Raw genomic sequence first — 16,298 nt, 5'->3', positions numbered from 1 at the left:
TCTGCTCCTTTGTTCAAGGAGGAACAGGATGAGCACTGCCAGAGCTACAAAATGACCTCCAGCAGGACACTGGTGTGAATGTCTAGAAACAAAAAAATCAGAAACAGACTTCATGAGGGTGGTCTGAGGGCCCGACATTCTCTAGTGGACACTTTAATCACAACCTGACACTGTAGAGCTCAATTGACATTTGCCATAGAATACCAGAACTGGCAGGTTCATCACCGACACCCTGTGCTTTTCACAGATGAGAACAGGTTCGCCCTGAGCACATGTGACAGGTGTGAAAGGGTCTGGAGAAGCCGTGGAGGAAGTTATGCTGCCTGTAACATCGATCAGCATGACTGGTTTGGTGGTGGGTCAGTGATGGGAGTCATATCCATGGCAGGACACACAGACCTCTACAGAGTGAGGAACAGCAGCCCGACTGCCATTACGTATCAAGATGAAATTCTTGGACCCACTGTAAGACCGTACACCGGTGCCTTTGGGTCCTGGGTTCCTCCTGGTGTGGTACAGTGCCCGGCTTTATGTGGCAAGAATATCCTTGTCAATTCCTGGAGGATGAAGGAGCTGATACCATTGACCCCCATTTTTCCCTGAACTAAATCCAATAAAACTCCTCAAAATGTACTAGCCTGTAACATCATTTTTTCTCTTTGATTTTCAGGGTGTCTTTTAATTCCTAGCATGATTTTTTCCCCCAATTGTTACTGAAGTGTTTTTTGAGCAGTATATAAACAGGACATTCACTCATCTTTATGGAACAGAAATAAATGGTGTAAGATCCTGAATAGCACTGCTGTCATGTTTTTGCAGTGACCAGACCCAAAGAGCAGACTCAGACCGTGGCTAAGGGTTTCAAAAGGTTTATTTATAGAATTCAGGGAATTAACAAAGGGCAGGCAGGCTATGGCGCTGAGCCCTTTTCCATCAGCTAAACTCAGGAGGGCTCTGCAGACAGGGAGGCAGATGAGAGCTGGCTGATTGTGGCAATTTGTGAAGGAGAATAGTGAAAAGCCTCTGAGGCCTTACTTGCTAGACTGGATGATGACAGAGTTTGAAGAGTTACAGGTGGGCAGGCAGACTTCCAGGAGACTTGAGGTGTGTTCATGGGCAGGCAGGTAAACGATAGGTGAGCCTTAGTTTCCACAATGGCGAGCTGGTTCCAAAGACCCTGACAACTGGTAATCTCTTTGCTCCTAAAATAAAGAATAATTAAATCCAAAAGTGTCTGCTTTAGTTCTTTGTGATAATAACAGGGGGAAAAGCATTCACTTAGCATGGACAGATTGCAGTAATACATTTATTATAGCAACTAATTTGTTACACTTTTATTCATTAATGTTACATAGATATCTGCTGTTCTGGGACTGAACACACTGAGACAATAAACAACCACATTAATATCCAGATACACAGCAACAATACTTATGGCCTCTTTCTTTGTTTCCACAGTCCTCTGAGATTCTCCACCTTTTATTTGTTCCCTTCCTCTCCCTCCATCCCACCTGCCTGAAATCACCGTCACGCTTTCTCTCCCTCCTCCCACAGAGCGTGTTTCATTTTGTTTTTTGTTTTTATTCCTACTCCCTGTCTATTCACTTGGATCTCCCAAAGCAGTTTCTTGATGCTTTATGTTTGTGTGTCAATCAAACCACCCTGTGGATAGAATGCCTCTGTGCAACTGATCATATCCTACCTGATGCCTCACATAAGTGGGCAGACAGCTCCATGGACACACACACACACACACACACACACACACACACACACACACACACACACACACACACACACACACACACACACACACACACACACACACACACACACAAATCCCTCTTTCATATCACAGCAAGTACGACTCAGTGGAATACTGTGGTGCTTTATGGATTGAAGACATGTGAACTAGACTTTTTAAAAATATATTTCCTGCATGCGTCCATTGTGTGTGGGGTGTATCCCAACTCTTACTCTGTGTCTAGTGCAGGGGTGGGCAATCTCAGTCCACGAGGGCCGGTGTCCCTGCAGGTTTTAGATGTGTCCTCGAACCAACACAGCTGATTTAAATGGCTAAATTAGCTCCTCAACATGTCCTGAAGTTCTCCAGAGGCCTGGTAACGAACTAATCATGTGATTCAGGTGTGTTGACCCAAGGTGAGATCTAAAACCTGCAGGGACACCGGCCCTCGTGGACTGAGATTGCCCACCCCTGGTCTAGTGTGATAGGCTCCAGCAACCCTGAGCAAGTAGTGAAGAAAATGAATGCACGGATGGATTATATTCAAACAGTCACCTCACTTTTGTGACATGACGATGTATTATACGCACAGTTAGCATCTATTTTGGGTTCCACATTAATAACTTAGTTTTTTCTGTGCTGATGATATTGCTGCTCTCTGCCCTGCAGACTGTTTTGAATGTTTTGAAACCTCGGGGGAGAGAATTCAGAAAATGATGTGACACACGCATCTCCTCCCCATCAGGCTTATCCCACAGAGACTGCTTATTTCATTAATTAGTAAGCACAATTTATTTTTAATTTCTCCTCTGATTGTGGCTTCTTTATGCATAACTGGGTGCCTCTGCATCTTCTTTGTCCCCCCTCCTCCCCTTGTGTGCACAAGCATGCACGCCTGTAAACTAATATTGTTCAAATATTCCCCGGGGCTCCAGAGCACTGAAAGCCTGAATCAGCTATTGGCTCTGTCCTCCTTCATTAGAAGGGTATGAAATCACTATCTTATTGATTCTTCTCATTAACCTTTCTCTCATCTGATCTGTAACGTCGTTTTCTGTCCCCCTCTGAGCCTTTTCTCTGTAGTTTTCCTCATTTCACCTCCCATGCCTGTCTACCTTTTTTCCCCCTTTGCACTTTATGAACCTGCCATGACCACAAATTTCTTTCTGCATTTCCTCATGCCTGGTCTTTGTGAGCTATTTCACCTTATCTTTCACCCACTCATAAAAACCACAATAGATACTGAGGTAACACACTATGTCTGGATGACCTTGAGGTGACCTCTTTTTGCCTACTGTGGTGTGACTAAATACAGCAATGTTTTCAATGTGTATTAATTCAAAAGGACGATGATGATGGTTACAGTGATGTCTTAAATAATGTGTTTAATGGACACTGAAAGCCTTCTTTATGGCTCTTTGAATTACACTCGTTCATATCTTTCATTGTCATTAACTGCAAAGCTGTAAAAGCTGACATTGCTGCCAATTGGGTAACAACGCAAGAAAGAGATTTTTCTCGGTGTCAGCTTCCTAACCTTTTGCGGTTTGCATGGCATTGAACTATTCGTGTATGTTTTGATGTTTACAGCTGTGGGTGGAAAAAACACCCCACTGAATGTGAAACAGCTTCCTGTGAACTCCTATCACATTTCTCACAACAGATGGCAACGAAGGGCACATCTGCGGGCACTTCTGCTGATTTACATCGTACGCCGTGTGTGTGTGTCCGTGCGCACGTGCACGAGTCTGAATTTGTGCATTTGCGTCATCTCGCAGGGAAGACTGCATCCACGGGTCGACTGCGGGAGGACAGAGGCAGGTGGAGATGCTGAGGACGGCGACCGAATACCCAAGAGAGACGGGGAGGGACTGAGTCAGAGTATGACAGATAAAAAAAGACAGTGAGCAGGGAGGGGAGGGGGAGAAAAAAAAGGTGTTCTCACCTGGTGAGAGAGGGGAGATTGTAGGACCATGAAAGGAAGGGATGAGGGAGGAAGAGAAGGAGGGAGCTGGGAGAGACAGTGGACCAAAACAGGCTGAATTCTCTTGGGGGTGAAAGGATGAAAAGGAAAGAGACAGTGACAGAGAGAAAGGGGAGCTCTTATGTCACTCTGAAGAGGAATTGTCTTCTGTTTGACCTTTTCAGACAAATTCACACCCTTTCATTCAATCCCTCTTGAATCTCACCCGCATACAAAAAAAAAGAAAATCAAAAAAATCCCTCCGTGGACCCTCCTCTCTTTTATTTCATGTTTTCCAGCTCTTTTCTCACATAAATATCGACTGGGCACCGGGCCTCACCTCTTGTGCTCCTACTCTGCTCTCAGCCTTGTGATGGAGAGGTGATTTTGTAATTACAGCTTATTCTTTTGTCAGTAGATGACAGCATAGGCGAATGTAAAGATATAAAAGTCATTATTCTCTTGTGCTTCCGTTGCAGCTTGTTCCAACCATCTGTGAGCTGCTTGTCTGCGTCGTTTTCATCCATGTATTCTGAAACTACAGAGATCAGCACTCTCAAGGTCTTGCTTGTGTTTTGCTGTAGATATTCTTACATAAATGCCCCAAGGTCTCACTTCCTTTACTTCACTCATGAAGGGCATGAATGCAGGACAGTCCTAAAGAATTCCTTGGCCGTGACCTCAGACGGCACAAGGAGAACTGGAGTTGATTCTCAGCTGCTTTGCCGTGACTGTCAAGTGCAGAGGTTTTTTCCACATGGGAATAAATGAAATATTAATGAAGATGCAAACCGGATGCACAAGAATGAGCATCACCGTTGTTTGGATCAGGAGGACCGTTCAAGGCGACTTATGGTGATTTAATTAAACATGAATTAAAATGCTTTTGGCCGTGACATTGTGGCACAAATGGTTGTAATTCACATCGTCCGTGGCACTGCTGCCATCTGTAAAGCTGTGCCATTAGTGCCTCCCTGTGAGTGATACGCCTTATGCTAGAGAAAAAAAAAGCATCATGTCTATATCAGTGTGCTATGTAAGTACAATATCAAGATCTACCCACATTTGTGTGAGTTCTAGTAATGTAAAGCCAATCACAGCTTATTATTTGTACAAAGACGAGGCTTTAGGTCAAGGCAGACCTCTGTGTCCACCGAAAGACCATGCTTTGTAAAATATAAACTGAAAAATATAGCAGTGCTGCCCTCTGTTGGAACAACTATGCCAGTAAGGCCCCACAAATCCAAGGACATACAGGTGCTGGGCTAATGGGATACAAAAGTAAATACACTATATCATTTTTTGGTCATTTCTAACAAAAGTGCAGTAGTGCCATGTAGATCATTACAAGCATATTTATAAACCTGGTGAACTGGTCAATGTTTTGCTCATTCTAGCCAAATTCTTTAGTCTATAAATTAGGCTGAATCTACAAAACCCCCATAATGCAATGCTGTGCTTTATTTTTGACTCATGAAATAACATGAGTTGCACTGATTCATTGTTTCAGGTCTGTTTTTACCCACTGATTAATTAGGTAAATGTAAAAGAGTAACACATAGAATATTTATCAGGTATTTTCTGGTCTGATGATAAGGATGAGGAGGATTATTGCCTTTTAAAAAGTGACTATCGAGAGAGCCTGAAGCGGTTCATTTTGACTTCACAGCCAGAAAATGTCCAAAAATGAGGTGATTTTTTTTTTAATTCTAAATGACAGATTTTAAAGTCTGTGATGTCACTGCATAGAACAAAAACATTAATTAGGTCCAACAACATGAGTGAGATTCGAGAAATAAATATCATTAAAGTGACTAAGAATAAATTCACAGAGCATAGATCTTTGAAGGAAGCTTTAGTGTCCAAATCAGAACAGGTCATAAAGTGTTCACTTCCATCTGAAGTCGAGAGCTGTGCAGCCTGCTCTGGGGCAGGATGATTTAAGGGAGGATAGCTCTGTGATTGGCTGCAAAACGGACACTTTTGAAGCTGTGGTGGTGAGGAGGTCACTAAACAAACTGTTCATTAATAATGCATGCACCCTGTGCACCTCTTACTGGACAGGTAGCAAAGGACCTTCTCTAGAAGGCTGATTCAACCCTGCTGCCAAGAAAAGATTTAGGAACTCTTTCATGCCACATGCTGTCACCAGTAACACATCATGTGTTCTGGTACAGAGTCATCTGAGTAATAATGCATACTATTTATTTTAATATTATATATATATTGGGCAGTATTTTTGACCAGCATTTGAAATTTGAATCTCATCCCATCGCTTTTTTCTTCTTGTCATCATTTTTTGTCACCTGGCTGCAAAGCTGTCTCTTAGCTTCCAGGACCACAGCACTCCTGGAAAAGATGCGCGTGGATATCAACTAATTAATTATCCCTGGAAGATGTATGGCACAGCAGACCACTGAAAAAAGCACATATCCACAGACTGTGACCTGCCCACAGCAGCACCCTCTTCAGCAACCAGAGGGAGCAGCCTGACACTGAAAAAGGAGGTGTTTTTACAGTCAAGACAAACAAGTTTCAGCAGGAAGGATGAAAACACAGATTTATGCACATTACAAAACATTTTTTAATAACTTTATCAAAGTGAAATATTTTCAGAAGCAACTGTATGACTTACCCTTTTACATATTTCTAACTATTTTTATTGGTTTGAAGTAAGTTGTTGAAGTAAATAAAATGATTACATCTGAATTACTTATGCTCATTTTGCAAGATCCTCTTTCCTCACTGATGATGGGTCAAAGTGGATCTTTGTAAACAGTGAGTGTCAGATTTATTGAGTCCTTTTTCAGAATCAGCTTTGTGGAGATATGCTCGGATGCGTGCCTTTATTTCAGTAATGTTTTAAAATGTCTAGATATGAACGTTGGCTGGCCATGTACAGTTTTGGCTTTTTTTGATGGGTTATGAAACTGGATAAAAACAAAACAGAAAAGAATTTGGGAGTTGTTAAAGTAAAAAAAAAGAACAACTTTAACATACATCATCGTGGTATGGTTCAAAGAAATCAATCAATCAGTCACCACTTTAGCTGTATTTCTTGAAGTGAATTGAACTGAACTGAATTAATGCAGGAAATCACCACAGGATTTGGGACGCCGGTAGTGAGCAAAACAGCAAAGTGGTTATTCACACTAAATTCTTAAATAATAATAATTTAATGGAATAAAATGAACTGGGAGTACATGGAACACAGTTTAAATTAAACTACTATTATTTTCACGCCACCTGAGAATCTGGAGGCATTCAAGAATTTGTAACAGACTGATCAGACGGATCCAAAACCCTGCCGCCAGATAAGAATGCTTCAGGAAATTATTCCTACCGATCTCTGTAAAACGGCAAACTAACTTTTGTTTATGTGATAGATGAACAGGCTAGTCCCAAACATATTACACAGTGTATAGTGTACATATTTATTAATGCAATTTGCACTAAGATTATTATTAAATCTGGGTTTACAAATATGGTAAAGTGGAGGTGGTTGACCTCTAAGGGTAGGAGTGCTATCTATCTAATAGCAACTGTAAGAAAACAGCTCTACCTGAATAGTGCCGGAGTTACCAGGCTTTTCCAAGCATCATTGTATTTATTATTAGAAAACCAGAAATCAGAGGGGACAAACAAACTAACAAAGAAACACGGGGATTAAATCAAACTGATAACAGTGCACGATTTATTCGTTTTGATACTCGCGATATGTTACCAAATCTCGCGATACTACGTGCATCCCATTCGAGCTAAACTGGAGGGATTTCTGTAGTATTTAGCGAGTAGCTAACACGTTAGCAACACTGAGATAACCTATTTGCAAATAACTCGCTCCTTAAAAAAAAGAAACCAAGCCGGCTCAGAGGTGAGGATGTATTCTTACAAGCGACACCCATTTGTTAGCTACTTAAACGTAGCGTAGAGAGAATAGCTGTAGAAAACAGTCATGGTAAACTGAACTCTTGTCTAGCCTGTGGTGATACAGGAGTGAAGGAGTTTAAACTGTTCTTAATAAACCAGTGAATACCTTCTTGAGATAATTCTTGATAATTGCCAAATATGGCAACTAACGTAAACATTAGCTTTTGGCTAAGCTACTAAAGTTGTTTTCGTGTTTGTGCAGCTGAGCAAAGAAGCTAATGCCACTTTTATCCTACTTCGCACTTTTACGTAGTTAATGCTAGGCACCTGTCTGCATATAACTTTAACGTGTTAACACTTTTATCGTAAAGTTATAAAGCATGAAAATGGTGCACTTTAGAATTGCTTAGCTAAACTTTACATGGCCGTAGTGTAGTTTTTTTTTTTTTTTTACTCGTACTTTGAGCCTTTCGTTTGTGTGCTGCATCTTCCAGAATGGATTTAGAAGACGACACGACCATTTTAACAACCCTGAAGTCCTTCAATTCCTTCATCAGCCGCCCCGAACATCCACAGCGGCTGTCAGAGCACTCAGCAGGGAGTGGAATCCTGCAGAGTCAGTACAAGCGCAGCATGGAGGTACATACAGAAACTGTTTGCATCAACAGGGGGGCAAAAAAGCTGAACAAAAATAGCATCAGCATTCAGCCTCCGCACTTACTAGCATATCCTTCTTTTAGCTTTTAGAAGCAGCAGAGAGGGTTCACTCCAAGAATCGCTACCTGCAGTTGGACCAGGAAAAGAAACAGATGGAGCTGAGTCACAAACGGGCTCGTTTTGAACTGGAGAAGGCAGCCTCAGACAGCGCACGAGAATTGGAGGTACATGCCACATATACTCCTTTAATACCACATGAACAAAGCATCAGATAGCTCACCACCTTGTTATATTGCAGCATGAGGTAGATCGGAACCAGGAGCTTTTGGGACAAATAAAGAAGCTTGAGGAGAGAGCGGAGGAGGCGAATAAGAAGCTAACAGAGCAGAAGGAAGCAAATGATGCTCTCCAGAAGAACCTGGAGGGTCTGAACAAGACACTGGAGGAACGAGATGATAAGCTTGGCGCAGCTAACCAGGTGCACGCATGCTTGTAGATTTGCACGCACAGTTATTTTGCCAGTCTGGTAGTGCCTCTTATCTTATGCTGGATTACCTCTGTTATCTGTTCGCAGACCATCAGCTCTTTGAAAGATGAGATCAGAGAGCTCAGGCAGAAGATTCAAAACCAAGACTCAAAAATTTCTGCTCAAACGCTCGAAAACCAGGAGTTACAGGAAAAGCTAGATTTGCAACAAAGGTACACACACACACACACAAACAGGGACTGACACTTCTTTGCTCTTTTTCATGCTAATAAATACTGAGCTGTACTGCTTAATATAAATGCTGACCATGCAGTTTTCTTTGATTGCTGTTATGATCAGGAAGTATCAGGAAGTCTCTCAACTTTGCCAAAGTCTCCAAGCTGCGCAGTCCTCATGCTCTGATCACATAATCAAGATTAAGGTACGAAATGCTGTCGCTTCTATTGGGCTCCTTATGGTTTCGCTTCAGAGTTTAAATGGTGTACGGATTTGTCTGTAGTTCAGAACATTCCAGTGTCCACAGTTCATGGAGAGGAACTAGTTGAAATAGTTAAAAATAGCAGTTTGTACATCTTTGCACTGATGTAGACGGTGTGGTTGTATGTAGCTCACTCTACGGCGAATGTAAACCTACTAAATATGATTACGATTTAGACGTAAAACCAATGCAGGCAAGATCATGTGCAGTATATCAGTTCAGTTTTCTACATATCAGCTTTTTTGTTCAAACTACCTTTCTCCTTCAAATTGCATAATGAGTTTAAATGTATTTTTTCCCCTCATAACATACACTTATCGAACATACCATTTTGCCTTCAGAACAGCCGTAATTTTTCAGAGCATAGATTCAACAAGGTGTTGGAAACATGCCTCACAGATTTTGGTTCATATTGACATGATGGCATCACACAGTTGCTGCAGATTTGTCTGTCTGTTGGACTGAGATCTGGGGACTGTGGAGTACAGTGAGTTCACTGTCATGTTCAAGAAACCAGTTTGAGATGATTTGGAGTCTTGTGACATGTCACATGATCTTGCTGGAAGCAGCCATCAGAAGTTGGGTACACTGTGTTCATAAAGAGATGGACATGGTCAGCTACAGTCCTCAGGTAGGGTGTAGGTTTAAATGATGCTTAGTTGGTACTAAAGCCCTTTTTCCATTAGTACCCACTCGGATCAGCTTGACGTCGATCAGGCAACATTTTTTACTAATCTTCTGTTGTCCAATTTTGGGCAATAAAAGATTGCTGAGTTGTTGCCACATGATTGGCTGATTAGATATTTACATTAATACAGGTGTGTGTGTGTGTGTGTGTGTTTGTTACAGGTATTTGTTTCCATAAAGTGTGTTATCAATCTGAAAACTGTATTACTGGTGAATTTCTCACTTTCTAATTTGGCAGGAGCTGGAAAGGCGGCTTGTGTTCCAGGAGCAGGACTTTGCCATTGTGAAGACTGTAAAGTCAGAGGTGGCCAGAGTTCCAGATCTGGAAAAGGAGCTGAAGCGCCTCAGAGATGATAATGCCTACCTCAGGTTAAATACATTTTTGAAGTTTCCTTAACATGTAAACTCTTTACACTGTAGTGGAGGGACCTTTCAATCCACAAGTTTCACATACATATACCACAAGCTCTCTTTTCTTTAACAAATGTTTTTGGTATTTGTAATATGTGATTGTGCCTGTGTCATCTCTAAAACCTTACACTATATGTTTAGGTTGGTTCTGTTTGTACCACGTAGTTTGGATGTTATCGGGCATTAATGAGCATGCAAGCACTTTGAAAGATTAAGTCGGATAACAGAAGATCCATTTGTCAAGTAACAGCCAAACAGCTTGTCAGACTAAGTGGAGAAATTCAGCAGTTGGTGTGTTTATCCACTTATCCTTTCTGTTGTATTACAGAAATCTCAATTTAAAGCATGAAACTCTTCATACTTTCTCAAGATAACAGATTAAGAATTTTGCTGAAGATACCATAACTGTAACTAGGAATGTTCCTTATTCATAAGTCGATTAAATGGGAGGGGAAAAAAAAAGACTGACCTGTCTAAAAGTACTCAGACAATCAAGTTGCATTTTAAATGCTGCTGAAATTTGTGACACTTTGTGCTGTGCATACACATGCACATTAGCTTGCAAAGTGTGCCAGTGTTTTGCAGCTATCTGTCCTTGCAGATAAACCTTCACACACTTATGCAGAAAGCAGTATTTTCTGGTCGAGTGTTTGTGTGTGTGTAACTGTCCTAAACAGGAACAAAGCTAATTAGCCAATTTTTTTATTTTTTTAAATAATTTTTATTTGTTTTTGTTTTTGTTTTTTTTAAAGTGGAATGTTTTATCAGTAGTGTGGGGAGGGTGTGTGGTGGGGGACATGCTCCTCACACTCTCCTCATCTCTCATAAAAAATCAGTAAGGAAAACAAGGAAGGGATTTGCATAATGGAATGGATCATCACACTAAGATTACTCTGGCAAGACTTAAATGGAATACTGCAGAGCTGCACTGGTTAGGACTATCACCCGTCTTACTAGTTTACATGTTCTGAGACAGAGAGGGTGACTGACAGAGAGGGGCTGCCATTTACTGAGAAATCTTGCTTAACATCTCAGGGCCAACAGTTGACTGGCAATAAGTACTTGTTCATATTACTGAGTATTTCTGGTGCTGGATAGCAAGAGGAGCAAGTATTGCAGGTTTAGTCTGGGAAATGTGACTGAAAAGAAAGACCAGGTGGATCAATCAGGATTTGCTCTGATCTTCCAAGGCGAGTCCATTGTCTGGTCTCCGATGGTAGGGCAGTCCTCAAACTGTGGGGAGAATCTTGTTTCACATTGTCTGAAACAATAGAAGGAAGATTCTTCTTTTATCTCCTAATCAGTCTCTGTTGTCTGGACCGAGCTCTTTTCCCTTATTCTTTCCTCCTCTGCAACCTTTGCATTTTTCCCCCCCCTAATTTCTACCGGCTTGTGTCAGCATAATCAGCTCCCTGGTGTAAACAATGTGAGCTGGGCAAAAATAGTGTTGTTGATTGAAGTGGGTAATAACATGGCCAAAACATATCAGAAGTTTCTCAAGTAGAGTTCACAGAAAAGTCACCCTAATCCAACAAGTGTGACTAAAGTAAAGAAAACTTGACAACTAGTGAGAGCAATGTATTATAGCTATAATGCACAGTTGGTACATTGTTACGTGCATTTGTCGTCAGTCACTGTAATCTTAATATATTTGAAAACGGGTTTCAAAATTGCATCCGAGTGTGACTGTAGCCAGGGATTGAAAGTTCCTCCATGTCTTGTATTAGACACTGAGCTATCAGTTTAATTTACTTTTTTGTCTCTGTTCTATCCAGGGAGAGCAGAGAAAATTGCAGCCTGTTGAAAGAGGAGGTGGAGGGTCTGCGGAAGAAGCTGGAGAGGATGGAGAAAACCAAAGAAGAGCTGATCAACATGGAACTGGAAAAAGAGGTAAAAGTGTGGGCAGTTAGAAATATAGATATTAAGAGAATTAAGTAATAAGCAAAGCTTCAATGAGACATTTTTAGATAGATTAATGACTCTGGCTGCATCCTCGTGAAGGTTTTTATGACTCCCTGTCCTCCATGTTTGTTTTTGCAAACTTTGAAGTTTAACTTTTAGAATTTACTATCAAATATTTTTTTAATTAATAATCTAAGCTTAGAATATCCTCCAAAAAGCCCTATACACACTGGAAGCAGTTCGTAGTGATATGGTGGCAACAGACCATAGAAAGCAACTACAGGTGAAAAAAGTGCTGCTGAAGTGGGCGGGACTTGCGATAAACTATTCTCAGCTTCAGGTGAGCAACTGAGGTGGCCACCAATGAGAGCGAAGAATACAGTTGATTAACATATAAGCTGGTAGCAAATATGGGAATGTCCACTAGCATTCAGCGTCAGCTTCAAGGTGATGCTTGACAAAAGACTCATTTCCTGTGTGTATGCAACTTGAGTAAACATTTCAGTCATTACTTTTTAAAGAGCTATTGTCAGAGATAATTGGTGTATTATAAAATATGTACAATAATATGAGAAGAAAATAATGTATTTATACTGCTGTGGAATGTAAAGATGCCATATTTGCAAGGCTTCATACTGCATGAAAGTATTCTTTTTCTTCTGCTGTTGACTGTATTATATCAGCATCAACTTTTCCTGTACTCAAAAACAGTTATTTGCTTTGGTGTCATTAAAACTTAGAGGCTCACTGAGAAGCTCCACGCCTGGGAGAACCTTGGGCAATCTACTGGACTCAACATAAGGTCAGACACTATTTCAAAGTGTGTACGTTTGAATCACAAAGAAAAATATTTAAATAGACATTTGTGTATTTCTTTCTATTTCTTTTTATTTTTTCCTGTTTTTAATCATGTATAAAGTGCCACTAGGTGGCGCTGTGGTCACTCCATACAAATGTGCCTCATCATTGTGGATTGATTCCACCATTGTGTATAGATGTCTGTTTGGTACCTGCTTGTGAGTGCACCAAATGAGTCTCAATGCATTCACTCAAAGCTGGTAATGAGAGAATGATTGCATGTTTCCTCGTGAGCAGTGAAGCTGATCTGACACATTATAAACACTGCAGACCTGCCGATGGCATGCATGCACGCACACATGCGCACCGTGTTTTTCTTTCTTTTGTGATTAACGTTGACTGTGAGGTAAACACAGGGCTTAATGAAAAGTGTGTGAGGATGTGTGTGGTTTTTTTGTTTTTTTTAAAGTGTATGGGGTGAAAATGGGAGGAAAAAGTAAAAACTGCCGTCTAATAAACTATGAACTTAAGTGAAATCAATATTTCTGTAAGGCTCAATTTTAGTCATATGTAATGTGTTATGTAACATTTTGAATCCTTAAAAATTGAGATATTTAAAGTAAATTGTTGTAATTTATTTCTCAAAATCCACTGGATAAGGAGAATCTCATAGTTCTGTTATTGGCTTCATGTGTGATGCTGATGTAAAAGTGCAAAATATTAATGTTGCACGCATATGTTTAGCTCCTGATGATGAAAATGGCATCACAGTCACCTTTAGAAACTCTTTAAAGCCGTTATTCTGGTGTTTAATAAAAGCCCAAAATAAAATGTCAAGGTGGTCAAGATGTTATTTTTTTTTGTCACAGTGTGTGCGACGTAGAGGCAAGTGGAAGTAAGTGTGTTTCATTCAGCAATTTGTTCACCTTTATTGCACTCGGTGCATCAGTGCTGTGCGAAAATTACTATTGATGTGGATTTGTGCATAAGTGGGATATTGTGATTGCCTTGTAGGCTATTAAACAGTCATTATTTCAGCATTTTACTGCTTGGAGTCTTGTCAGGTGTATAATTGTCAAAGTTTTTATGAAGAAGTTTAAGAATCACAAAGTAAGTGAAAGTGAATTGGATATATGTCATATTCTTTTTGCGGTTAAGAATGATCAGGAGCTTTCAGAAGAAAGGAGAATTGATGGCACTGCAGTGACAGAATAATGATAATATCTCAGGGCCGTCAGTAATGTAACAGTGCCTGAATTAATGCTGACATGAAGTCGAAGCTGCTTGTTTAGGGCGGTTGTTGTTCTGTCATTAAATATGAAATGGCTCATAAGGACTGCTGTGCTTTGACACTTAAGTTTGGATTTTCATTGTTGATTTTTCTATGTTTTTTTTTGTGTCATCTTGCGTTACTTAAAGCTAAATATAATTTATATTTATACATAATAAACATTTTCTCTCACAAGATATATCAGGATATGAAGAGTATGTAGCTGAGTTGCGACTGAGGATGGAATAAATGTAATTTACTGTACTTGAAGAGTTGACCTCCATCATCCTGAGATTTAATTCTTACCAACAATGTTGGTCTTTTGCCAGGAAGAAATAACTTAAAGGGAAAAGAGAAAACTCCTAAGAACAATAAATGTGACTGTGTTGAGAAGTAGATGCAAGCCTTAAAGCTGCAGCCTGGATTTGCCAGCAGCTGGCTGGTTGCTAGAAGTTATTTTCTTTCCTTCTGTTATGTGAGATGATAACATTGTGCTTGGTTATGTGCGTGCCAGTGGGGATGACAATTGAAAATAAAATTGGAAGAAATAGAAGATGAAAATATCTTTGTGCCTCCACGCTGGCGACAGCTGGGGCTGGAGGCATTTAAGTTTTGGATTTGTCCGTCGCTTTCTTTACATGATATCGCTCGAAAGTTTCACTTTGACTGCAGGATGAAGTGATTAGGATTTTGTGTGTTTAAAGTTCAAGACTTGATTTGGCCCTAATTCAAGAATCTCTAAATATTTGGAAAATGACAAATACGATAAAAATGATCAGATAATGACATTTTTACACCAAAAGGTCACACGTTCTTTTCGCTGTGAGATCATAATGTTCCACAAAATCACTTTTCTGACAACAATTCAACAGGACATTGTGATCGTCTAGTCATATCTAGTTGGATACTGAATTCGTGCAACTTGACTGGTTGCTGGAAATACTTCTGGTCTTGCCATTGAAGGACAGCTGAATGATTAAAATATATTGAAAGGTCTTCCAGAAAATGTTTTTTTTTTTCCCCCTTATTATTGAAACTTTCACAAGCTACAGAAAGAACTGCAGCTATTTTGTGCATGTAAGTCAGAGACTGGTTTTCGTGTGATAGATGGTGTATTAAATTGAATTAACTACTTCATGGTAGTGTTTGTGTGTATGCTGAATCTTGATGCCACATTGAAGGCCATACAAACTTGATGCTGTTCCCTGTGGATTAAGACTTTATTTTAGCTCTCATGTGTCCATGATCCACTAGTGAAAAAAGTTTAGTTGGAATGCTACCCAGTGTTCAGAAATTGCTGGATTTTTATGCTAAATGTTACTCCCAATTAAATAAAACCAATAAGAGTTTTGTTAACTTTGATAACAAGACTGTGCAATTTCTGGAGAAATTACAGTACGACTCCTGGACACGGTTTCACTTTACATTGTTGTTGGATACATTGGTTTAGATGGGCTAAAAATGTGTACAGATCCATTTCAGGAATACATAATCATACTGAAAGAGAGAGAAGTTCATCAAGTACACCATAATTGACCAGTTGATTCCACCTGTGCTGGTTATGGAGGAGTTAAAATTAGCACGGTGATACCACTCTATGTGCCAACATGCTAAATTTCATACATGAAAGGTTTGGAGATTGTCATCACCCAGCAAAGAGGGTGACCGACTTTATATAACTCAAGAATGACACAACGTAAGATTTTCAAATTAATACCATGGGTGCATTTACTACAAATCTTGTATAAGTTCTGGAGTGAATTTTGTCGAGGTCAGAGGTCAAGTTTCCTAAAAATCTTGTGAATGCATTAAGACCATGCTACATATTTGGCGTAAAAAATTTTCACACAGCTAATATACTAATAATTAGGTTTTTTTTCTTACAACTCCACAAAAATTACATCAAGAACATGTGTATCTTACAAATAACCTGGCCTTTTGGGGTGCATAAAATGGGTATCTGGATGCTGGATGTATATGTAATAGCTGATCTCGCATTAGTTACTCTAGTAACTCTGCTTCCAGTGTTAT

The 16,298-nt window shown here is 40.0% G+C and overlaps 1 protein-coding gene across 1 annotated transcript in view; it reads left to right on the top strand.

Annotated features, from left to right (window-relative positions):
- The first annotated feature begins 7,464 nt into the window (after positions 1-7,464).
- mad1l1 (mitotic arrest deficient 1 like 1) overlaps positions 7,465-16,298 on the top strand; it is a 77,611-nt gene continuing 68,777 nt past the window's right edge. Inside the window, exons 1-9 of the mRNA XM_063475880.1 lie at positions 7,465-7,581; positions 8,072-8,216; positions 8,318-8,458; positions 8,533-8,712; positions 8,809-8,933; positions 9,061-9,142; positions 10,125-10,255; positions 12,073-12,187; positions 12,940-13,001. Of these exons, the coding sequence (XP_063331950.1) occupies positions 8,073-8,216; positions 8,318-8,458; positions 8,533-8,712; positions 8,809-8,933; positions 9,061-9,142; positions 10,125-10,255; positions 12,073-12,187; positions 12,940-13,001 (980 nt within the window). The 5' untranslated portion in view covers positions 7,465-7,581; position 8,072. The remainder of the gene's footprint in view (positions 7,582-8,071; positions 8,217-8,317; positions 8,459-8,532; positions 8,713-8,808; positions 8,934-9,060; positions 9,143-10,124; positions 10,256-12,072; positions 12,188-12,939; positions 13,002-16,298) is intronic.

Source organism: Pelmatolapia mariae, linkage group LG6 (genome assembly GCF_036321145.2).
Source record: "Pelmatolapia mariae isolate MD_Pm_ZW linkage group LG6, Pm_UMD_F_2, whole genome shotgun sequence".
Taxonomy (NCBI): domain Eukaryota; kingdom Metazoa; phylum Chordata; class Actinopteri; order Cichliformes; family Cichlidae; genus Pelmatolapia; species Pelmatolapia mariae.
Note: the sequence above shows the minus strand (reverse complement) of the source record. Positions and strands in the feature narration are given on the sequence as shown.